Genomic DNA, 23,266 nt, shown 5'->3' on the forward strand with positions numbered 1-23,266 from the left:
GTTTGGTGTGGATAAGGCCAGCATAACCATAAACATATGGTCCAGATACGTTCCCTGCTTGGGGAAGTCCCAAAGCCTGTGACTGCCAGGAGTCAAGAAGGTATAAGAGGGAGCAGCTGCTCTAAATATAGCCTGATCCTACAAGTATCTGTTACTGACCACAGTCAGAGAGAGCCACACTGGCCAAACCACTCCAGCTCAGAGCTGAGAGCCAAGGCAGGAGCAGGACACAGCTTCAGGAATGAGAGTCAGAGAACAAGTACCTGGAGTTCAAACTCCAGGACTGGGTGCCAAAGTTTTCCCAATAAAGCAAGACCTCCCTGAATGGAAACAGCTCTCCCTAGTATATCACTCAGTGCTGTGGGGTCCTGGGACCTGGGCCTGCCTTTGGCTGCCCGTGCACAGCTTTCCATGTGAGGCTCTCCAGCAGGCACAGCGCAGAGCACAGGTTGGTTGCTCCAGGAACTGCAGCATGGCATCCCATGGGAGATGGAAGGACCCCACCTCGCTGCAGGGAGCAAGTAAGAGGACAGCAAAGCCCCCTGGCAGCTGGGGTGCTTCTCCCCGGGAAGGGCTGGACAGGGCTGTTTTGCCTCATCCAGCAGCAGTGCCTCCTCTTGCTCAGGCCAGGCTGCTCTGCAGTGGCACCGCTCGCTCCAGCTCCTGTGTGGGTACCGAGCCGCCTTTGCTGCACGGAAGGGAAGCTGCAAGCCCAAGTTTCCAGGCAGCAGGAGCAGTAGAGGGGGGTGAAAGGAAAGAGGGTGTGGGGTGGGGGGTGGAGAAGAGCCTCCTGGGTATAAATAGCAGCAGATTGGTCTTGTTAGCATCTCATGCTGTTAACCCCTTCCAGCCTTTGCAGCTCTGAAGCTGCCAGGTCACAGCCAAACAGTGAGGGGTAGTGTAGGGATGGGGGACAAGAACAGGGACAGCTGAGGTGTTTCGGGTCCTCAGAGACCATGCCAGCCCCACGGGGAAATGATGGAAAGGGAAGGGTGGAAGACAGTGGTGGGACAGAGCTGTGGCCAAGCTGGGAACCTGGGGAGCCTGGGAACCTGGGGAACCTGCAGGTGCCATCCTGCAGGTCTCACACGGTGAGTTCCTCCGGGTTTAGTATTTCTTCCTACTCACACACTTTGCAGTGTGTTTCCTTCAGGTCTCGGCAATCCCCGCATGTATTTTGGTGCAAAGAGGAGGCTGGAGGCCCTGGAGGGACCCCCGCAGGACAGCTCCTGGTCCTGCTGGAGCAGAGGCTGGGGAATGCTGCAGGGTCCGGCACCCTGGCAATGAAGGGAAGACCTGCCACGCAGCTGTGTGCCCAAGACAGATGGAAGCTGACAGTCTTTTTTGGAACTGAAATATTTATGGGACAGGAGCCACATGGCTTGTCCCAGTGGCCCTGGATCTAGCTCCCTGAATCTGCTGCAGCAGCTCCTGGGGAAGGATGGATCCAGGTCACCGGAGCAGTGAGGGGGCCAGGGAGCAGCTCAGCCACAGAGGAACCCTCCCAGCTCCCAACTATGGGTTGAGAGGGCTGCAGAAACCACCAAATGCTTTCCCAAAAGCCGCAGGATCTCATTGGGGTTGGTATATCCTGGGGTGCAGCAGAGGGAAAAAGGGGTTCATCCAGATCATCCACAGGCATTAAGAGCCTGCATCAGCATCCCTTCCAGGATGGAGTTTGGGATTTTTTTCTTTTTTTTTACTGCATTTTTTTCCCCTCCCCTCTCTCTCTCTCGCCTTCTGGCCTATTTTTGTCTTTTGCAGGGGCTCAGGAGTTTTCCTGAAACAGCTTTTCCGAAGGAGGCTACTTTCAGATGGACGGTCGGTGGGAAAGTCTTCGCTTCCCCCCGCCATCGCTCCTCCTACACGCCCCGCGCTGCCGCTGCTGCTGCTCCAAGCTGCAGCCGCTTTTTGGAGCATGCAGAGGAATACGGCACCCGAGCGGGGGGAGAGCAGTAAAAATAGCCTCTTGCAGCCTCCTGGGGCTCCGCTTCTCCCTGAGGGAGCTACGGCCAACTGGGTTAGTCCGGACCTACTTCAGTCCCCCTGTGCCCAGTGGGGGCCTTTTTCCCCATGACCCCATTTGAAGATGGTGTTTTCCATGAGGAAGAGGAGGGATGGCTCTGCAGATCAACCGGGCAGGACGGCACCGAGCCCTTCTCAGCCTCTTGGACAAACAGTCCGTGCTGCTGCAGACAGGGCTGGATTATGGCTGGAGACTCCCTAGCCCTGGCTGGGACACGGGAGGGCAAGTGGGCAGCAGAGCCAGGTATGGAGCACCAGCATTGGGGGTGCAGGGTGCACTTACCAATGTTGGGGTGCTTCAGGAGACGGCAGATCCGGGCTTCTCGTTCCAGCTTCTGGTGATCTGAAAGAGGCAACGGCCCTAAATTAAGATCTGAGGAAGGGAATCAATGGCTCTCAGAGGAGGTGCTGGCACAGGAAACCTGGGGGGACAGAGCAGCTTTTTTTTCTTTTTGCTAAAGGGTAATGGATTTGCGGATAAGTTCTGCATCGGGGCACAATTGGGCACAATCCCAGCACAGATGCAGTTCCTGGCTAAGCCACTCAGTCACTGATGCCACGGGCAATCTTGGGTTTGCAATGATCCCTCACTCTCCCCTCTCCCTTCTCTTTGCCGCACAATCTCCAGTCACCTCACCCTGGATTTGCCTGGGTTATCCTTGCTGGCAGCACTGTTCCTTTTTCTCCTATTCAGCCAGGACATTGTCAGCCTCGTATGGTACAATTTGAGCAATTGAAGGCAGAGTGAACCAGTGAGAGGTGTGAGGATGAAATGAGGCTATGGGCTTCACTCCCCCTCACCATCATCAGCCATTCCACACCAGGGCTTTGCTCTCCTACACGGCAGAACCCTATCTCAGAACCAGTGCCTTTCTCCAAACAGGAAGCACAGGTCCCACTCCCCAGCTTTCAGCAGGCTTGGGGATGTGAGACAACAGAGCTCTGGGCAAAGCAAGCTGAGCTGAGCCAAAAAATCCTCCACCATGGGACAGCTCAGAATGAATCTGCAAATCATTTTGTTTCTTCCTCTGCCCTTCTCTCCTTGCTCACACCTGACCCAGCCACCCTGCATGGAGGTGCCTGATTTGAGGCATTTTGTGCAGGCACTCAGCAGCCAGGACAAGCGAGGATATAATTAGGGCTGCTGTCTCTCAGTGCTATCACTGCTACCTTGCAGGTTCACACCCCAGAGTCTTGCTCTGCATCAAACCAAACCTGGGTGTCTCCGACCGCCGAGCCGTGAAAGCGGCGCAGCCCCTTCTCTGCAGGGCTGCAGCCTTCCCCGGGGCTCAGTATCCTGTCCCAGAGGCACCCTGGGCCTTGGTGTGAGTTTTGCAGCCTGTGCTGGAGCTGTGAGCTGAAGGCTGAGATAACCTTGGTGGCTTCATTCAGCTCCCCACATTGTTTCCCCCGATGGGTGACAACCTTCCCACAGTGGGACAGGGTGACAAGGAGAGGTTTGAGCTCAAGATATTCTCACAACTAAAGTCCATTGTGGGGTGGATGATGGGGATGGGATGGAGGGACAGTGTGACCAGTGAGGCAAACACTTCACTGGGGAGGTGGGTTACAGCCTCCCCTACGCCACAAACCCAGCTCCTGCACACACCCAAGCCCAATTTTTCCTCTAAAATCTCCATCTTCTCTCCTCCTGGCCCCTCTGTGTTGGCAGCCAGGAGGATGTCTAAAGAAGCAGACCATGGCTGGGGATGTTTTGCAACTTCTCTCACCTTCTCCCCACTTCTCTCCTGCCTGCCCTTTGTATCTGGGGAAGCGCCATCCCCCCTGCCAGCACTGCAGAAACAGGGGGTTCCAGACCATTAGCCAAAGTCGCTGGTGATTCAGCTGGCAGAGCAGGGAAAATAACTCCAGTGAAGCCTCTCCAGGGGACTGCTGGGCACTGCAGGAGAGAATGGAAAGAGGCACAAACCCCAGGAGAGAATGGAAAGGGGCAAACTGCCGGAGGAGGCGAGCGGAGGCAGGAGGGCGGCTCAATCTGCTGCTCCAGGCAGTCCTGAAAACTGGGAGGCGTTTGCCAGCTGGGGTACACGGGCAGGAGCCAAGGGCTGAGACCAGCACTGCACACCCTGCCCAGAGCCCAGCCTCTGGCTTCGAAGGAAGAAAATTAGCGGCATCCCTGAAGAGGGGCAGGGGTCGGTGCTGGAGGACCTCAGGGATTCAGTGTCTGTGTTGTTCTGCTTTGGCAGCACTGTGGGAGGGATCTTGCAACATGCTGGTTTAATTCCAGGTCAGAAAGGAACTTGTCACTCTTTTCTGCATTTCAGTTTTGCCTTCGGAGGTCAGCAGTGGAACTGGGAGAGACGCCGAGGGAGTTAATTAAACCCTCCCGGCAGGGTGCTTCCTCCCAGCACACATCCTGCACTCCCGACAGCCAGGGAGGAGCTGGAGCGGGGACACGGCATCTGCTGCCTCCTCCTTTCCATCCACCTCATCACAGCTCCTCTGCCAGGTGGGGCAGACAGGGGGCAGAGGGGTCCCTGGCTTGGGGCAAGGGCTGGTTAATGATTTCTGCGCTGGCTCATCTCAGCCTCACTAGAGATAGACCCACCGGGACAGACCCTCCAGCACCTCTTCCAGCAGCAAACAGCCAACCTGCTCCACCAGAGCAGATGGCAGTGAGGGTTGAGGGCCCATTTCCAGGTAGAAATGAAGTGAAACCCCCACCTGAAGGAATGTTCCCCTTTCACTGATGTAGGTATATGAGTAAGAAAACTTACAGACCCCATAGCAGGGACGGGGTGTCAGCAGGGGCCCTCTCAGGAAGTTATGCTTCCAAAATAACTGTGCTACCCTGTGCCCAAAGCTGTCAGCGCTCTGACTTGTTGCAAGGCTGTAACCAACATTTTGCTGCAATGTGTGTGCAGGGTGGTGGTGGGGGTCTCAGGGACAGAAATGGGGTCCTTGGCTCATGACGCAGATTGGGGTCTGGGAGTTCCCCTGAGCCTTGGCACTGCCAGGCTGCAGAGGCATCCCTGTGATCGGATGGGATGTGGCGAGCAGCCACCAAGACACCTCCTCGAGATGTTCACCCCATCCATCACTGAGCGCAGCGGGGACAGGGTGGAATGAGGCGTCAATCTCAATCAAAGACCCCTCACCTCATTGCACATCAAAGGCATCATCCCAGCACCATGCAGAGGGGACAAATTCCCCACTATATGAGCCACGCTCACCTCTTGCCTTCCCTAAAACACCCTCAGTACTTACCTCGAGCAGAGAGCTTCTTGGTATTGATGATCTTGGCTGCGTACTCTTGTCCTGCCAACACCTTCACGCATCTCCGGACAATGGAGAACGCGCCCCTGGGAACAGAAGAAGCCAGAGGTGTAGGGCTTGGCGTGGGAGCGGCACAGCTCAGCCCTCATGTGGCTGTGGGGTGAGAGGCAGCCCCAGGCATGGGGACAAGGATGGGGATGGGAATAGGTGCTGACTGGGGCAGGGACTTGTGCAAAACATGGAGGGATCAGCTTCCCTGCACCACCATCCTTGAGGAATGATGGGAGGAGGCACATGCAGACCTAGAGAGGAATGTGGGCTTCTCCCCTCTGTGCTCCTCTAGGACACTCCAGGCACCATGCACTTTTCCTCCTCTTCCTCCTGGCTTTGCCCTACCTGTTGCCAGGAGGGAAGGGACAGTGATTTACCGGGGGTGCTGGTTCCCAAGGGAAACTGTGATGGCTGCAGCTGCCACGTAGCTCTCGGTCACTTCAGTCTGTGTGTTCTAGACTTTTCAGTCACAGCAGGACTTGGCAGCTGTGACTAGTGCCAGATTCTCCCTCCCACTGCAAAACTGTCACCCAGGCAGGGACAGCCCAGGGGACCCTGTGAGGATGGAGCCCAGCTGGACAGGGATGGATGCTGTTGCACCTTGCACACACCCGAGCTAATGTGCAAAGCTCTTCTGGGGTCTGGCAGGCGAGTGAGCACGAGTCCTTGGGACACTCCAAAGACTCCTGTCTGCCCTGGTACCCCATGCCCCAAGTCCTGCCAGCTCGTGGCACTGCCAGTGCCGGCGCAATGCTGGGAGCTGCAGCACTGCAATCACACACACATGCACGCTCCAGCCCTGCTGAGCACAACCTTTGTGCCAGGTTCCCTTTCCTGCCAAACCTCTCCAATCGCTAAAATAACAACTATCAAAAGCAATCCTACCTCCTGCCCCACCTTCCCCCACTCCCTTTCACCCCACTCCAACTCCCTGCTGAGGAATAAAAGGCCGCAGGCTGGCGAGTGCGGCTGATAATTGATTTTAGCGGCGGGGGTGGGTGGAGACGGGCAATTTGGGTTTGAATGTGATTTTTGGGAGAGCAGGCAAGCAGCGGGTGTGGAGGGATGGGGATGGAGCCCCAGCAGAGCTGGCAGCCCACGCGCCCAGTGCTGCCGCGCAGAGCATCGCTCACAGCACGTGCCAGGCAGGAGTTGGGGGAAAACATCCTGGTGCTTCCCAGCTTCCCCGTCCTGCCATTTAATCCTGGCTCCTGAAAGAGCTGAGCTGTTAATATCCCTGAATCCTGGGGAAGAATTAACTGGAAAGGGTGGGCAAAATGCTTCATATCCAGCTTGCAGTAGGTAGGCAGACCAGAACTATTGGCAGTCCTGTGGTCTCTCTCTCTTCATCCTGCTGGGAACCCCACACTGTGTAGGGTTTGTGGGCTCCTATGGATCCACACTCATCTTCTCTATTTTTTTTTCCTAAAGACATGTGTGATGTTTCTGCAGTGGCAGGACAGTCTGCAGCAGAGAGTGCAGCAAGCAGGGATGTCCCTCTGCCCCAGCTCAGGGCTTCACTGAAGAACCCAGCATGAGGCTGGAGGGCTGTGGGTGTCCCAGATCCACTGGAGGCTGGGGACTGATGGTCACTCCTGGTCCCAGTGTCCACAGCCACTTGCTCATCTATTTATTTGAACTGAACAGCAAAAAAGGGGGAGCCATGGGAAGCGGCTGTTTCACTCCCTCAGCTGCATTCCTGGCTTTTGGCTCCTCCAGACCTTCCTAACAGATACCAAATGTCTGTTTGTGGTTTGTAAAGCATAAGTAAAACCCTGTGTGCCTGAAGGGTGGGTGGAACATGGAACACTGGATGCAGGTGTAGGATACCCAGTGGCACAGCATACTTGCCATGCCCCCATCCTTGTTCCAGTTGGGTCCTTCAGTGGGTATGCATTGGCCAGGAACCCTCCACACTGGGTGTCTGACCCCCAGCCAGGCTCTACTCCCTGTGCCAGGCTGCTCCCTTGCTACTCAGTTCCATGTAGGATTTTTGCAGCCTAGGGGGGAAAAAAACCCCCTTTGCTCCATTTAAATACAGCATCTTCATGGCAAAGGCGGCATCCCCTTCTACACCAAGGGCGCATGGAGCACTGCAGGTAATACTGGGGGTGCCATGCAGGGAGCTCAGCCCCCTGAGCTGCAAGAAACCCCTCTGGAAGGAAGGAAACCTGTCCTGTTCCCTGGCCATGGGCAGCAGCATGTCCCTTTGCTCCCAGGGCGCTGGGTCTTCGGGTGGGGATCATCCCAACCCTGCTGGCAGCTGAGGACCCCCATCTCTGCCTGGCTTGGATGAGACAGCATGTCCCAGTCTGAGCAGGGGACGGGTACATCACCTGCAGGGCCATGGGTACACACCGTGTCCTTGTCACCTGGCTGGCTGCCAGCACAGGGTGATGTTGGACCCACAGCCCAGAACAAGCCCTGTCTCTGCAGCCCCGAGCCCTGGCACTGCTGAGCCCCCGCCCTGCAGCCTCTGTCCCTTGATCCCTAGGCCAGGCATGACCCCATGCCTCGTCCCCACGGCCTTCCCCACCAGCTCAAGCAGTGCCTTTGCCACCAGGCTGCTCCGCTTCTCCCTTTTTCACACCTTCCCTGCCAGTGCCCGGCTGTGCTGCTGCCACCCTCCCTCTCTTCAACACCTCCTCCTCCTCCGAGGTATTTTTTTTTTCCTTTCTAGAGAGAAGAGTGTGGGCTGGGGATTTTTTGTTCCTCCATTTTTTTTTTTTCCCTTTTAATAAGCCCCCTCTCCTGCAGCTCCGGGAGCGGAGGGGCTGATCCTACGGCTCGGCACGGTAATTGTCTCCAGCCTCTCCCTGAACCTGCTGCGGGGGCGGATTTGGAGGCGCCGATGGAGCTGCACTTCATGTTTGTCCTACTCCGGGGGGCCGTGGGCAGGATCCTCTCCCTGTCCCCCCCGTTGCCCCCCGCCCTCCGCCTGATTCCCTCCTGCAAGCGTGGGGGATCGGAGCAGCCCTTCACTTGCTCAGCCTTGCGGGGGCTGCCGCAGGAGTGGGTTTTCCCCAGCTCCGTGTCCCCCGCTCGGGACAGATGTCCTCTCATGCTTGGGAGGTGCAGGGATGTGCCAAGGGCTTGTGCCTTGCTGGGCAGACTCTGCAGATCTCCCTCCCCATCTCTGCCTGCCCACAAAGCCCCACCGTGGTGCTACCATTAGGTGTGTGGCACCTCAAACCCCCGGCTGCCCGGCTGCCAGGGTGGGTGACAGCCGAGGAGACGGCAGAGAAACAGGGTGGGTGCAGCAGCCTGGCAGCCAGACCTGCCGTCCTGCCAGCCGGGCTGGGGACACACCGTGTGCCCCACAACAGCCCGCCCCAGTCCCTTGGGGACAGCAAACTCAAGATGGACCCTCTCTGCTCGGAGTCCTTGCAGGACGCTGCTCCCTGCCAGGGTTGGTGCGGGGAGAGCCGTTCTGCCCGGGCCTGCCAGGACTGACCCACCCCGACTGGCATCGGGAGCATCTCTCCGGAGGAACGGCGCTTCCCAGCGCGAGCAGCTGCCGCAGCAGAGCAGAGGTGCGGCACTTCGTCCTGATTTCCCTCTCTAAGCCCATGAAGCAGAAATTTCCCCGTGGGAAACCGCTGATTTTTGAATGTGCCAGGATGTGCTGGAAACCATCCCAGTGGAAAATCCCCAGCCAGCCCCATAGCACCTTGGCTAACCTGGTGAAGCCCCTAACTCGGGAACACCTCAGTGCTGCTATTGTACCTGTCCTCTTGACTGGATGGGAGAGCTGTGGGATGCACCGAGCTGGGGCTGCTGCCCCTGCATCACCCCAGAACTGGGGTGGTCGGGGGGCGATGCTCTCAGGAGCTGGTGAGCTGCTGTGCCAGCTTTGCTCCTTTATTCCTTTTAAAAGGCATCTGTCCAGGTGGCTTTGGACCACAGTGCCGGGCAATGCAGGTAGCCCCCGAGCCTGGGTGCTCAACCCTCCAGTCAGCACCCACCCAGCAAAGCGTCACAGCCCAGATACCTTCAAGAGCCCTCCTGGTCTTCCCCCATCACTCCTGGCCTGTGAACTCCCCTCCACATCCTCACAGCCATCTCTGCCCAGCCAGAGCCCCACGGCCTCACCACAGGCACGGAGCAGCCACTGCCTCACCTGCCCACCCCCTGCCACCACCAGAAAACCCTAGAGCCCTGAAAAGCTGAGAAAAGTCTGGAAAAAGCAGGTCTCACATCCCACCTTGCCACCAGCTCCCCAGAGGGTGCCCATCCCCCTGCCTGCAGTGCCAGCTGGGGCTGTCCCCACCACAGGGACCCACTCCCGAACCCAATCCCCTGCTGTCCACCAGCCCCTCTCTGTCACCCTGATGCCACAGGGATGGGTGTGAATGTCCCAGGACGGGAGGGGGTCCATTTGCCTCCACAGAGCTGCACTTTGTAGCAGCACCCCGATGCCACAGTTTGGCTGGGGAATGTGAGCAGCACTCAGCCCAGCCATCACAAAGTCCTCCTGTCTCAGCTTCTCCATGTCCCCATCTCTGCCCTCTCCCTTCTCCCTCGCCCCCATTTCACATGCCCACGGGCATGTGGGCACACACTTAGGCACAGGCTGCTCTGTGCCCGGGCGACGCAGGGCTGTGGGGTCGGAGCATCCCTGTGCCTGCCGATGGACAAAGCTTCCCCTCCGGAGCACAGGCACCCTGAGCCCACCACCACACTGTCAGCCACTCCGAAGGGACGGTGGCCAAACGGCCCAGATTTACAGAGCAGCTCCAAAAGAAGGCACAGAAACCAAAACAGAGGCACATGCCTGCTCACTCCTGTGCCCGTTTTATAGGCACACGCTGGGCGGGACGTGGAGCATCCCTCCACACGGGGAACCTGGCATCCCCTGCTCCACCCGGGGGTGCTCAGTGCTCCCCAGGATCCCCTTGCTGGGCACAGGCAGCTCTGTTTGCACACACACACACACACACACACACACACTGATCCAGGCACACACGATGACACCTGGATCAGAGGAGCCGAGCCCTCCCTCTCAGGAAAGCAGGGTCAGACAGGGCTATGGCTCACCCGCACCGGGACAGGGGTGGGGAATACCCTGGATCTTTCCAAAAGCCACCAGGATCCTCTGGGGACTGCCAGGCAGACTGGGTCTCCTGCAGGTCTAGTCAAGCCCCAGTGAATCCACACAGATAAATTCCCTAAAGAAATGTGAGGGGTGTCCACTGCTTTGGCTTTCCTCCTCAGCTGTCCTGTCCCTCCTCCCAGCTGGAGAACTTCCCAAGGGAGCTAGCAGCCTTCTTTTTTGGGAGCAGCTTTTCCATAAGAGGGGTAGCCGAGCCTTTCCCAGGCAACTCCAGACCTTTGAGGTGTCCCAAGTCCCCAGCCAAGCACCCATCAGCAGCCCCTGAACTCAGGCAGGGACAGAGAAGCAGGTCTGGGGCTGGAAGCCCCCATCGTCACTCGCTTGCCCTCTCTGATTCCCGTGGCATTCTCTCCGTACCTATCTCCTTTCCCTCATCTCCAGCAGTTCCCAGCACCGCTGAGTCTCTCTCCCAGCCAGGGCACAGCCCCACTCTGAGCATCCCAGCCCCATCTCCAACTTACTTGCCCAGTTCCTCAAAGAGCTGGTACTCCTCAGTGAAGCGATTGCAGGTGATGGTGGCCATCCTGAGGGGCTGGAAATGCTCCCTCCCGGTGCAGAGTTTGGGGCAAGCAGCTCTCCTCTCACTCCTTCCCTCTCCGTGTGCTCCCGGGGCTCTCTCCTCGCTGAGGTAAATAAGGGAATATATTTGATTGACAAGCCCAGAGATAATGATGAGGGCAATTTGTCTTCTCAGCTTCACAAGCCTTCGTCAGCATCGCCGTCCCCATGGTGACCACCGCTGCCAGAAACGCCCTGTTTCTGTTGCCGGAGCAACTGCTTCCCAAACCCGCCGCCCTCCGTGGGGACCAGGGCCCTGCTGGGGACCCGGCCCGGGGGCTGCCCGGGGGTCACCCACCTGCTGCAGAGGGGGGATATCTAAAATACAACTATTAATGGCAAATTAAAGGCTGTGGCAGTGGTAAAATAATTGGGGCAAAAAAGGTTTCCATGGAAACCGTGGTTTCCATGTTGCAGGAGGATGCTGTCACCCCAGCAACTGCTTATATCCCCCCCCCAAAAAAAAAAAAAATACAGGCCCTGCTGGTACCTGCAACAGCATTCCTGGGAGCCCTGGGAGCTGTGGGATGGGGACACGCTGCAGCAGGAGGGAGCAGATGGAGCAGAAGTGTGTCAGGAGAAGCTGGAGAAATCATGGCAGGTCCCTACACTGTCCCGCCTTCAGCCAGGGTCCCCAGAGGGGCTGGCCCTGATCACACTGCAGGGGAGGGCTGGCTGCTCCCCACTCCCCCCTTTGCCCACTGCGTCCCCCCAAGGGCCCTGGGGTTCCCATGGAGCAGCTCCTGAGGGTCCCCCCAGAGAGCGACGAGCAGCCTGGCCTGAAGCACAGCTAGAGGGGAGCAAAAGGGCTGTGTCCTGGGCTGCCGTGTCCCTGTGCTGCCCAAGCCAGGGTAGAAAGGGGGGAGTTTTAAAGTGGGAACAGGAGGAAGGTCTGGCCCCCCAGTCCTTGGACTTTTTGTTGCTGAGTCGCCTCTCTGCTGTGCTGAACATAAGAAAGCACAAAAAAGTGCAATAAAAGTGGAGTTGTGAGGTCCAAAACCTCAGGGAAGGGGTTTCTCTCTGAGTCCCCACCAGCCCTCACTGGGGATCCAGCAGCACCCCCTCTGTCTACACCACCCCTTACATTTCCCACCTGCTGACTTCCCCCAGAAGAGCTTTCTACTATGCTTGTGTCCCATTTCTGGATGATTTTGCAGCAGCAGGGCCCTCCTCACAACAGGAGAAGGGACTCCCCGTGCCAGCTGGGAGGGCATTGCCTCTGGCAGCTGAGATGGATTGAGTTCCCTTTCAGGCTGCCATGGAAGGGTTAAAAGGAAAATAAAAGGTTCTAACCAGACAAAAATAGGGAGAAATCTTTGAGAGGGGAGAGAGGAGGAGCAGAGAGGGAGAGAAGAAAGGAGGTGGAAGTGGAGGAGGACAGCAAGTGGCGGAGTGAGGAAGAGGAGGGGGAGGAGGAGAAAGGTCTAATGGCTTTTCCATTAATTGCACCATTACCCACCTTCATCCCCACCTTGCATCCCTTCATCCAGCCTCCCGCTCCTGTCTGGTCCCATCCAGGGGACCCTGGTGGCAGAGCAGGGACTGATTCCCAGCCATGGGAGGACACAGGGATGGGGCCATAGTCCCCAAGGGTTGATGACCTCCAGACCCACCCTGGCCATGACCTGGCATGGGCAGATCACACCAGGCACCCTCACTTGGGCTGCAGGCAATGCACATGTGCCATCTGTGCCCTGGGGACACGACGGTCCCCAAAATGCCTCCAGGCATCTGCACAACTCCTCCCCATGCTGCTCCCACAAAAAAGGGGGGTTCATTCCCCACCCCAGGGCTGTGCCAGGAGGCAGGGGGCTGCCATGGGGGCCAGTACATCCGGATGTTTGTGGGAGTGCTTTCCTCCTCCAGCATTTTGCTGCCAGCCCCCAGCAGCCCCTTGGAACCCTAGAGGCAAGAGCAAGAGCCCCCCATTCCCAAGACCCCCTGGGTGCCCGTGGGCAGCTCTGTGCCCCTGCCTCACTCCCACCTCCCTCCCACCTGCGCTGCTGTTCGTGTCCCCGTGAGCTCCGCAATGTGACCTGCCCCCCTCCCCGTGCCCACCCCCACACTGCCACACGTGCTCAACCCCACACGCGTGACTGCGTGCTCCCAGAGCCAGGAGGAGGGATCTGTCCCCTCCTTCCCCCCGGGGCCCCTGCTGCAGCCCAAACCCCTCACCTGGGCAGGGAGTGATGGCAAAGTCCCCCCCGAGGACCCTGCCTCCCACCCCAGGGCTCTCCTGCCTGGCAGAGACACGGCTCTCCAGGAAAAGTTTCTCCCTCTCTGTTCTTCTCTCTATTCAGTTTTTTTTTTCCCTTTTCCTCGACATTTTTGCTTCTGAGGGTAAGGGGGTGTCAGACTTCTGCATGCTGAACATGCTCTGCTTTGCTGGTAATGTTTTCCCAAGCAGGAACTGCTGCGTGGTGCCAGTCCTGGGTGCCTGGGGACAGTCTGAGGGGAGCAGGAGCTCTGGGTGGAACCTTCCACCTCTGGGCTGGGGGCTCCCCTGTAGGGGGGAGTAGTCCCAGTCCTCTCCCAGAGGCCTCAGGATATTCTCAGGATGTGTCTGTTCCCAGCTCCTGCGGGGCTTTGGGAGCCATGCTGCTCTCCTGCTGCCATGCTCGGGTCTGGCCACCTGATGGAGACCTTCATCCCCAGTGCTCCTCTCCATCACTGGGCTGGCCTCTCCAAAAATGCATCCTGCTCTCTACACCCTGCTCCAGCTCTGCCTGCAGAGCTTTGGTTTCTGCATCCCAGCACGGGGCTGCCCCAGGGTGGGCACCCGAGGTGGGATGCTGAATCCCAACCACTCGGGATGGGCGGCTCAGGAAGGACCCGCATGTCCTGGGGGGGCTGCAGCAGGTTGCCCCTGCTCCCACGGGATGGGCTTGCAGCAGTGCCTCACACATCAAGCCAGCCAGGCTGCCAATTACATACTGCAGAGATCCCAAAATTACTGGGACAGTTTCACAAGCAAGCTGGGGTCTGGGGGATGCTCAGTTGCTGTCCTCTGGGAAGCTGAATTTGGGCTTATTTTTAGATAAGATTATAAATACCGTGGGGAGGAGAGCTGATTTACATTTAGGGCTGTGTTTGCAAACGTGCCCTGTCCCTACAGGCCCAGCACTTGCTCCTGCAACCATAGGAAGGTGCTTTTGGCTGAGACAGGGTGTCCTCAGTGCCACTCTCTCCCCTACAGCAGGGTTCATAGGCAAAGACCCTCCTGTGGACATGGCATGAGAAAGAACACAAGTGCCCCTGATGCAGAACACCTGAGGTGCTCAGGGTGCTCTGGCACTCTGCCACTGGGGCAGTTTGCTGGGATGCCCATCCCCTGTCCTGATACTGGGCTTCTTCCCTCTCTCGGGTGGGAGTTGCCTGTGGGGCTGGAGAGGCTCTGACGTACCCCCAGTCCTGCCTAATGCATCCCATCCCTATTCCATCCCCGTCCTATCCCACTCCCCTCCTCTTCCCAGCCCAGCCCAGCCCAGCCCCACCCTCCTCTTATCCTCCTCCCCATCTCTATCCCATCCCAACTCCATTCATTCTCAGCCCGTCCCCTTCCCACTCGCTCCAGCCAGCAGGCTGGAAACAGCCAGGGTGGAGACAGCCAGTCCACACCGACAGAGAGGCAGCCACCACCCCTCCATCCCCGAGGGCCCCGCATGCATCCCCTGCCCCTTTCCTCCCAGGCCCCCATCCTACACCCAGCCCCTGCTGGGCTCGGGAGCTGCCTGGGGCTTGCCAGGCGCTTTGAAGGGAGGTTGGGAAGGAGGGGAGCCTCAGCCTGTCTGTGAAAACACATCTCCCGGGTGCAGGGAACTCCACTGCCTGAGCATCTCTCCAGCTGCATTAACCCCTTGGCAGCCAGAGTGCACACACAGTCCTAGGGGACTTCAGCTCTCTGAAAACATGGGATTTTGGCACATAGCTGCATTTTTCACAGCACAGACCATTAATGAGCATTGCTGTGATGAGGAGAACACGTGGCAGCGTTTGCATCTCCTTTCCCAGCCCAATGTTCAGACACAGCACAGCTGGAATTGGGTGAAGGACAACTGCTGTCCTCGGGCTGGAGGCTTTGCTCTCTCCAAGCACCCAGAGATGCTCCTGCCTACTTCTCCTCTTTGTTTTCAGGGACTAAGCTTTTCCTTCAGCTGTTTCTTTTTGCAAAGATTCAGAATCCAACTCTTTTTAATTAAAATACGCATGACAGCAGATCCACCACTGTGGCCAGGCTGACTGCAAACCCAGCATCAGCCCAGCAGATCCAAACGTGGAAAGAGGAAGTGAGACCAGACAAACATTTTCATGGTGATGTTAATAAAAGGGAAGGGAGAAAGATCGAGCATGTTTTCATGGAAATTTCCATTTTTGAAAAAAAAGAAAATAAAAGGACTAAACTTGGATGCATTTATGTAAACATGGAAATGAAAGCTGTTTCCCGAGCTTTGTCACCACCTCATGTCCAGCCCTGCTCTCCCATTCCCTTCAGCACCAACTCTCTCATAGCTAATATTTGTTCCCAGGCCCCTTCAGCATCACCTCCTGCTCTCCCCTGGCTTTGGCTCTGCCTGCAGCAGCCTCCTCTTCAGCAAAGTGTTGCTTTATTTTCAGCAACTGCTTGGCTTTGCCAAATGGCAGCCGGTGCCGCAGTCCCGCTGATGGTGCACATCTCCAGGGACCAGGCTGGCTGATTTGAGGTAGTTTGAGGATGTGGAGCATCCTCCTGGGGCTCACCTCCACCCAGGTGATGCCGTGGGGACCAGTCCTCTTGGAGCAACATGCTACGGGAGCAGGGATGGAGATGGGGCTGATGGAGGAGCTGAGTCCCCTCTGAACCCTGTGCTTGGGATGTGCCTGCAGGGATGCAGGGAGCCAGCAGGGTGGGATGGCACAGCAATGGGCGTGCGCGGAGCAGCGGCACACACACTGCCACATTCCAGCTTTTCAAACTCCTTCCCAGCTCTACAAGAAGAAGCCTCCTCTCCTCTGCCTTGCTGTCAGCTGGTTTTTTTCCTTTGTTTCTAGAGAAAATCCCAATACCCCCAAATAATCCAGCTAAGAGTAAGAAAAAAAAATACAAACATGTCATTTTCTTCCCATCCTCATCCCTCTCTCACACACAGGGCTTGAAAGAGCACTGAAAGGTATTCAGTGTGCACGCTGCCAATTGTCACATCTTTCAATGACAGATTTTAAATGAATGTTATTTTGCAAGGGAGAAAGAGAGGGGGGAAAAGAAAAAAAAATAGAAAGCCCACACTGCTCATCCAAGAGCTGACAAGTCCTAACGGGCCTCATTTTCCAGAGACAAAAATAACTATTTTCAAAATTCACAGCAGGGCCTTCGCCTACACACGCTGCACCAAGAGAAACCTGTGGGGAGAAATGTAAAACACATTGTGTAAATGGAAATGCACCATGCATCCAAAGCGATTTCAAAGCTATTTACCCCCTTCCATCCTCGCCAGCTCTCCTGCGAGCGCACGTATGCGCGCTCTCACCCCGCCGAAGGGCGGGGGCCCGGAGCTTTGCTGGCTTCCCTGGCCCCTGGCGATCGGTTGGGCTGGCTCCCCACAGCAGCGGATGATGGGGAGGTGTTTTCCTCCCCACGCGTGCGCTGCTGGAAGAGCAGTGCCCATCTGCAGTGAGGGGATGTGGCGCGGTGCTGGCAGGCGACAGACGTCCCCATCATCCCCATCCTCCACCGTGGCTTCCAAAGTCCTGCAGCTACAAAACAGCAGATCAGCTTCTGCAGAGACCTTCTTGAGATCTTCTCTCTGCCCCAGGTTCAGCAATGGGATGTGGGGAAAGGGACAGGGACAGCTGGGAAGGGGCAGACAGGGGTGGTTGGCTGGTTGGATGTGTAGGATTCACAGGGAGGAACAGGGGTGCCTAGAGGCTTGCACATGAGGGGGGTGTCCAGGCAAATTTTGGGTGAAAGGCTCTGCTGGGTAGCTGACCCATGTACAGTCCACCACCAGAGCCTGGGGCAAACCTGCCTCCCAAATGTGGGGCCAAAGAGAACCACCTGTCCTCTGGGTGCATCCAACCATGCCTCCATGGGCCACAGCTCCTCATCAGGGCTGCTCCTGGCCCCACAAGCCAGTGCAGAGGGGAAGCCATAGCCCCACATGAGGTCACTGTAGCAGCATGACTTAGTCCAGCCACGTTGATCTCAGGTCTGACATCCATGGTCAGGAATCCAGCCTTCCACAAAGAAGCAATGTGGTCTTGGGTTTGGGGGAGGCCCTCAAGTTCCCAGAGCAAGAGCAAAGGTTGCAGCTTCTTGGCAGCAGGCTGCAAGCCGGGGCAAATAGAGGGAAATGGTGAGGATTAACGTGAAGGCAGAGCCCCCATGCTTCCTCCTGCCCTTATGATGGCCAGCACTTAAAGCTTATGATTGGCTGCAGAATCCTTGAGGAAAGGGTCTCTCTCTTTGGAAGCAGCTGTGCAGGGCCAGCCCAGCTCAGCACAGTCATTCACCACCACCAAGCACTGCAGCAGAGACCACATTGCCCTTCCTCACCCACTGGGAGCAACTCCCTGTGGCCTCCACTCCAGCCAGGGAGGAGAAGTGTTTTGGAGTAAACCCTGGAGCAAGGGAAAGCAAGAAAGCTCTGGCCACCTCCCTGCCTGTCCTTCTCCCTTGCTCCCATCCCATGGCACTGCAGTGCAGAGCTCCACCCTGGCCAGGATGGGTGGATGCTGGGGGAGTGTCCTGTCAGATGCGGTTGGACATGAGCCTGGTGTTCAGCTTGCGGAAGAAGGAGCGCAGCTTGCAGATCTTGCACTTCTTCTTCTTCTTGTTCCTGCTTTTCAGGGACTCCCGGGCACCTTCCCACTCCTCCCCATCATCTTCACTGGCCCAAGGTCCCCAGGCCCCGCCGTTGAAGTCTGGGTGAGCCCGGGGGTTCTCTGCAGGGTACCGCACCGGGATGGCCGTCCGGTTGTAGTGCACCAACCTCATCAGGAGGGTCCTGACCACGTCTGGGCGCTGCTCTGAGAGGTCGTAGCGCTCGTAGGGGTCGGCGGTGATGTTGAAGAGCCACACAGACTTCCTCAGGCCATCAGTGAGACGCTCCAAGTTCCACCAGCTCCCTGGAAAGTTGGTCAGGGTCTGTGGGGGTATCCAGTCACTGTACCCTGGGTCGCCAGTGAGGAGCTTCCACTCCCCAACCCGGATGGAAGCTTGCACAGCTGTGTTCCAGATGCCAAAGCCATCCTCCAAGGAGCCATACTTGGCATGATTGTACAAGGGATCGATATTGTGCAGGATTTCAGTGCGTGGCGACTCCTTGCCCTCACTGATAGCAGGCCAGACATCATAGCCATCCAAGCCTTGGACATTGCTCAGGTTGCCCCTGGCCAGGCTGACCAGAGTAGGGTACCAGTCTGTAATGTGAACTAGCGCCCAGCTTGTCCGACGCTTGCGCTTGATCAGGGGACTGTGAACAAAACCAATGCCACGCACTCCCCCTTCCCAGTACGTTCCTTTGCGACCCCGTAGTGGCCAGTTGCTTCCCCCGGAGAAGGTCTGCCCACCGTTGTCCGTGGAGAACACGATCACACTGTTGTCATAATAACCATACTTCTTGAGGGCCCAGGTGATGTTCTTCACTGCCTCGTCCATGCAGGTCACCATGGCCGCGTACTTGCGGCGGGCGACGTTGCCCATGGAGCGGTAGCGGTAGATGTACTCCTTGGGGGACTGCAGGGGCGTGTGCACCGCTTGGAAGGCCACGTAGATGAAGATGGGCTCCTTGGGGCTGTGGGATGCCAGGATCTTGCTGACGCGCTGGGCGTAGAGGAGGGTGGAATACTTCCCGCTCTGGTCCCAAGCCACGTCCTCCCCCTCGTGCAGGTCGTAGCCGCAGACGTCCGGCCCGTCGCAGTTGTCGTAGGTGTAGTAATCCACGTTGCCTGTCAGGGAGCCCAGGAAGGTGTCGAAGCCCCGGCGGGTGGGCAGGCACTCCTTCTTGTAGAAGCCAAGGTGCCACTTGCCCACCATGTGTGTGGAGTAGCCAGCTTCCTGCAGCTTCTGTGGCAGGGTGATCTGGTCGAGGGGCAGGCAGTTGGGCTGCCGAGGGCGGATGATGGAGTGCTGCAATCCTGTGTGGATCTGGTACCTGCCAGGAGGAAGAGCCAGAGGAAAGCAATGGTGATGAGGAGCAGCACTGGGTGAGGATGTGATGGCACTTTATGTGTTAGAGACCCAAAACAAATGCAGATTTCCATGTAACCCAACCCAACCCAGTGAAGCAAGCTCCAGCCAGGGACAGGGAGCTCCTCATCTTTCCATAAGTACCAAAAGTAGAAGCAAAGAACATAGAGAGAGGCTCAGCAGACATCTCACAAAAATGCCACCAGCATTTGTCCCCACTGCTACAAGCCTGGGGAGGTGGCTGGGCTGTGTCAGGGCTGGGCAGCACAAGCAAGTGGGTTCATAATGCCCCACCTGAATGTCCCCACTATCTCTGTCCTCCCCTGCTTTGCACACCACAAAGATGTCTGGGACCCCTCAAGAACCTTCAGGAGAGAAGGGAGGCCTTTGCTTGGACCGTGGTGGGCTCCACCACTCCAGGCAGTAGGTGACCACATCCCTGGGTACCTCCCTGGGGCCCACTCCTCAGCAGGAGGTGGTCTGGTGGGATCTGCCTCCTACAGGGAGTGCTGACCACACAGCACTGCTCCAGGGAAAGCCCCACCTATCCTAGAAGGCAAAATGGTCCAGCATAAGGGGACATGTGACTGTGCTGCCATGGGAGAGGGCAATGGAGCAACATCCAGCCTGTGCTGGCCAGTGCAGCACTGAACACTCATGCAGGGAAAGCACAGACCAAGGGCAAATCTCCAAGGGCCAGTGTGTCAGGGACTACTTGGGGACACAGCTCCTTGCCCAGCACCAAACACCTCCTGACTAGAGACCACCCTCTCCCAAAGTGACATCCATTACCCAGCAGCATCCACATTTTTGCTCTTGCCATGTGCCACTATTTATCCTATGTGGAAATCAACTATTCACCCAGGAAGCTTTCTAGAGAAATCCAGATCTGCTGGAGGGATCTCCATCTTCTGCCTATACACCAGGGCATCGCTCTAGCAGCAAGTTGGGGTTAAGCCCCTCAGAGAAGGGACCAAAGGGGAACATGAGTAGGTTGTGAGCAGGCACTGGCTTACCTGCCAGTTATCAGCTGGCTCCGGGACGGGGTGCAGATGGGCTGGATGTAGTAGTTCTCCAGCTTCACACCCTCTGCTGCCAGCCTGTCCAGTGTTGGCGTCTGGATATCTGAGCCGTGATAGCCGATGTCGTGGTAGCCCTGGTCATCAGTCAGAATGAAGATGATGTGGGGTGGCCTGGTGAAGGTGGGAGGCATTGATTTCTCCATGGGGTCTGTGGCCACATCAGCCACCAAACTGGGCTTCATCCAGTCCCAAGACAAATAGCCAAAGCTGAGCAGGCTGACGAGCGAGAAACCCGTGAGGGCATAGACGGCCATCCTGAAGCACTGTGCTGCCTGCCAAGGGTGTTACTGCCCCAGCATCTCCTCAGAGCCACGAAAACAGGAGCTCTCCCCCTCCTCCAGGAGGGCTCCCTGACCTGGAGGATGCTCCCCACAACCCCCGCAGCTGGTTTCGCGGGAGCAGCTTCCCTCAAGGCACACTCGCGTGCACACAAAGAGCTTAATCCGCCGGGGCTGGGTTGCCTTCAGTCAAAGGAAAATAAGCCCCGCGCTGCTCCAATCACACACATCTGCACGGCGGGACGGGCTCCTCGCACGGACTGCCGGCGGCCCGGAGCCGCTTACCAGCGTCCCGAGCGTTGGAAACACTTCCTGGCTTCCTGGGATTTTCTGCCTGATGTTATTTCTTTATGAAAAGCTCCACAAAATCCTCGTCAGAGAAAGTTGCTCTGGCTTCTCGTTTGCTCCAGCCCTGCGCCTGCCCGGCTCTCCAGACGGCTCGCTCGGGATACGACGATCCTCGTCTTTAACTCCTGCGGAAGAGGGTGCTAAAGTTCAAGCCCAGGGGTGCCGAGCTCTCCTCCTCACTCTCTGGACAAGAGCCGCCCTCTCCTTTTCCCAACCTCCGCTCCAAGGCAGAGTCCCAACATCTGTCAGGAGTTGGTCTAAGCCGCCAGGTTTATGGGGAGCTGCCGGCTCGGCCCCTCCCAGCTCAGCAGCTCCAGCAAAAAGCTGGGAAGCCCCAGGGCATGCAGGGTCCTAAGCGTGGCATTCCCTGAGCCACCGATGCTTCCCTCCCTGCTTGCACCGAGGCGTGTGACACGTGGATCAGGACCCTTGGTGGGATGCTCAGCTGAAGCCCCCGCAGCATCCAGCCCGGGAGGGCAGCGGGAAGGGCTGGATCTCTGGGAGGGATTGCTGGGGCCAGCTGCCCACACTGACAGGATCATCATCCGAATAAATCCTGAGCAAGGAGAAGCTGCAAAAACTTGCTTGAACACCCCCAGTGTTAATAAAACCACCCGGGGACTTGCAGAGCACTAAGGAGTGGTGGATGCTGCTGCACCCATTTTACAAGTGGGGAAACTGAGGCAGCGAAGGGCCATTGTCACAGCCAGAGAGGGGCAAGGTTTGATGGGAATCAGAGACTTCTGCCAATGCAGGGCGTACTGATCTGACCTTGGGGTGCTGGGACAAGGGGCCAGTGCCCTGATGCTTCAGGGAAGGGGTTGGCAGAGATGTGCAATGGCCCTGTGCAATTCCCTCTGCAGGGCCAGCACTCATCAGGAAGCCCTCGTGCCTGGTATCCATCTTGTCCCCCCCCCACTTTCCCAGCCAAGGACATGGCTCAGGAAGGGGGATTTTTAGCACAAACCCACTCACATTCACCCACCCCTGTCAGAGCTGCGAGCAGAGTCCTGTGGCTGTTTGCAGTCCCAAAATGATGGGGACCTGAGGGGTCCCAGTACACTGGGCCCCCCAACAGCCCCCAGCCCAGCCACGCCACCTGCCTTTACACCTGCAGGGCTGTGGCGGGGGCTGCCTGGGGTCTGGGCGGGCTCTGCCTTCAGAACTGGCTCAGAAGAGCAGATGAGACAGATGGCTCCATGGCTCCCTACATGTCCCCTTCCTAGATCCCCTCCTCTGGGTCCCCTCCCTGGGCTCCTCCTGCATCCCCTGTCCTTCCACTGACCCTCCAGTCCCCAAGAGTCTCCCCTGCCCCACACCAGCCTGCTCCCTAGGACCCTAGACACCATGGAGGAGTGGGAAGGAAGGATCACGAGGCTCCACACTCCCAGGGACTCCCAGGAACAGCAAAGGGAGGATGGGCTTCTCCCTGCTAGCTTTAGACACAGGCAGAGAGGATGGGGTGAAGGACAGGGACCAGGACAGAGCCAGGGCTCAGGGGCTTGCAGCAGCACAGCGTGGGGTGCAGGGGACAGGAGCATGAGGCAGGGATTGATAACTGTGTTCTGTGCTTTTCCCTGCTGGCAGGAAACCCTGCTCACTCGACAGCTCAGAAGGACTGGGCTAAGCCCTTCAGTGAGGTTTGATTAATCCCCAGGGGTTCATCTCTCATTTATTCCACCTGATTCTCTTCTCCCTTTCCCTCCTCCTTTCCACCACTTGCCTCCCTTTTCTTCCCCAACACCTTTAGTTTTGAACAATATCCTCCTCCTGGAAAAACCTGGACCTGACTGAAGGGAAATAGAGGCGGGGGATTCCTGTCTCCTGGGTCCTGTGTTCTCCTGTACACTTGGCTCTGTACACACCCCAAAACAGAGTTATTGCCAGGGCTTGTAATCAGAGCTCTTCCCAAATAATAAATAATGGTCCATTTGGGTGAGTGTTACAGATGAGAGAGGAAATTGAAGATGTCAGGCCTGAGACATGGCAGAGAAACTGTGTTCAAGGCAACACAGATCACTGATAAACTATGTCTTGCTTGGGGCCAGAGGATGAGCAGGAGGGAGGTGCAGGAGGGGGCTGCAGAAGGGATGTGTGGCCACAGGAGTGGGTCTGGAGCCCACCTACGAGGAGCAGGGCTGGATCCCACCTCTGAGGAGCAAGAGCAGAGCCACGCACCTCCTGGGTGTGAGGATTTGCTGCTCCACAGCTGTGTGGTGGGTCACATCCAGCTCACACCCTTAGGATGAGGAGGCACAGGCTGGGAGAGTCATCCTGAGTTTAAGCTGCTGTCAGTGGCCAAAGCTCAGGGGGTTGAAGGAGGGAAGGAGGTGGCAGCAGGGATGTGGGCACATGCTGACACAGGGAGGGGACATTCTGTGCCAGCCAGGGCAGCCAGCTCAGTTAAATC

The 23,266-nt window shown here is 57.4% G+C and overlaps 2 protein-coding genes across 3 annotated transcripts in view; both read right to left on the reverse strand.

The window, feature by feature from the left end:
- The window catches only part of CAMK2A (calcium/calmodulin dependent protein kinase II alpha), a 33,950-nt gene extending 22,818 nt beyond the window's left edge, over positions 1-11,132 (reverse strand). For both annotated transcript variants that reach the window (XM_068205949.1, XM_068205948.1), the window contains exons 1-3: positions 10,888-11,132; positions 5,254-5,348; positions 2,309-2,368 (exon numbers count right to left, since the gene is read on the reverse strand). In XM_068205949.1, coding sequence (XP_068062050.1) covers positions 2,309-2,368; positions 5,254-5,348; positions 10,888-10,949 — 217 coding nt within the window. In that variant the 5' untranslated portion in view covers positions 10,950-11,132. The remainder of the gene's footprint in view (positions 1-2,308; positions 2,369-5,253; positions 5,349-10,887) is intronic.
- Positions 11,133-15,157: 4,025 nt separating this feature from the next.
- On the reverse strand, positions 15,158-20,737 carry ARSI (arylsulfatase family member I). The gene is made up of 2 exons (XM_068205919.1): positions 20,165-20,737; positions 15,158-19,113 (listed from the first exon to the last, which is right to left on the reverse strand). Exons 1-2 carry the CDS (start codon positions 20,482-20,484, stop codon positions 17,709-17,711), a joined length of 1,725 nt encoding a protein of 574 aa, XP_068062020.1. The 5' UTR covers positions 20,485-20,737; the 3' UTR covers positions 15,158-17,708.
- Between the last annotated feature and the right edge of the window lie 2,529 nt (positions 20,738-23,266).

The sequence above is a fragment of the Anomalospiza imberbis genome, chromosome 15 (genome assembly GCF_031753505.1).
Source record: "Anomalospiza imberbis isolate Cuckoo-Finch-1a 21T00152 chromosome 15, ASM3175350v1, whole genome shotgun sequence".
NCBI classification, from domain to species: Eukaryota; Metazoa; Chordata; class Aves; order Passeriformes; family Viduidae; genus Anomalospiza; species Anomalospiza imberbis.

Coding starts and splice junctions, on each gene's coding strand:
- ARSI (XM_068205919.1), bottom strand. CDS start 20,484: ATGGCCGTCTATGCCCTCACGGGTTTCTCGCTCGTCAGCCTGCTCAGC. Junction 19,114..20,164: donor AGCCAGCTGATAACTGGCAG/GTAAGCCAGTGC, acceptor TCCTCCTGGCAG/GTACCAGATCCACACAGGAT.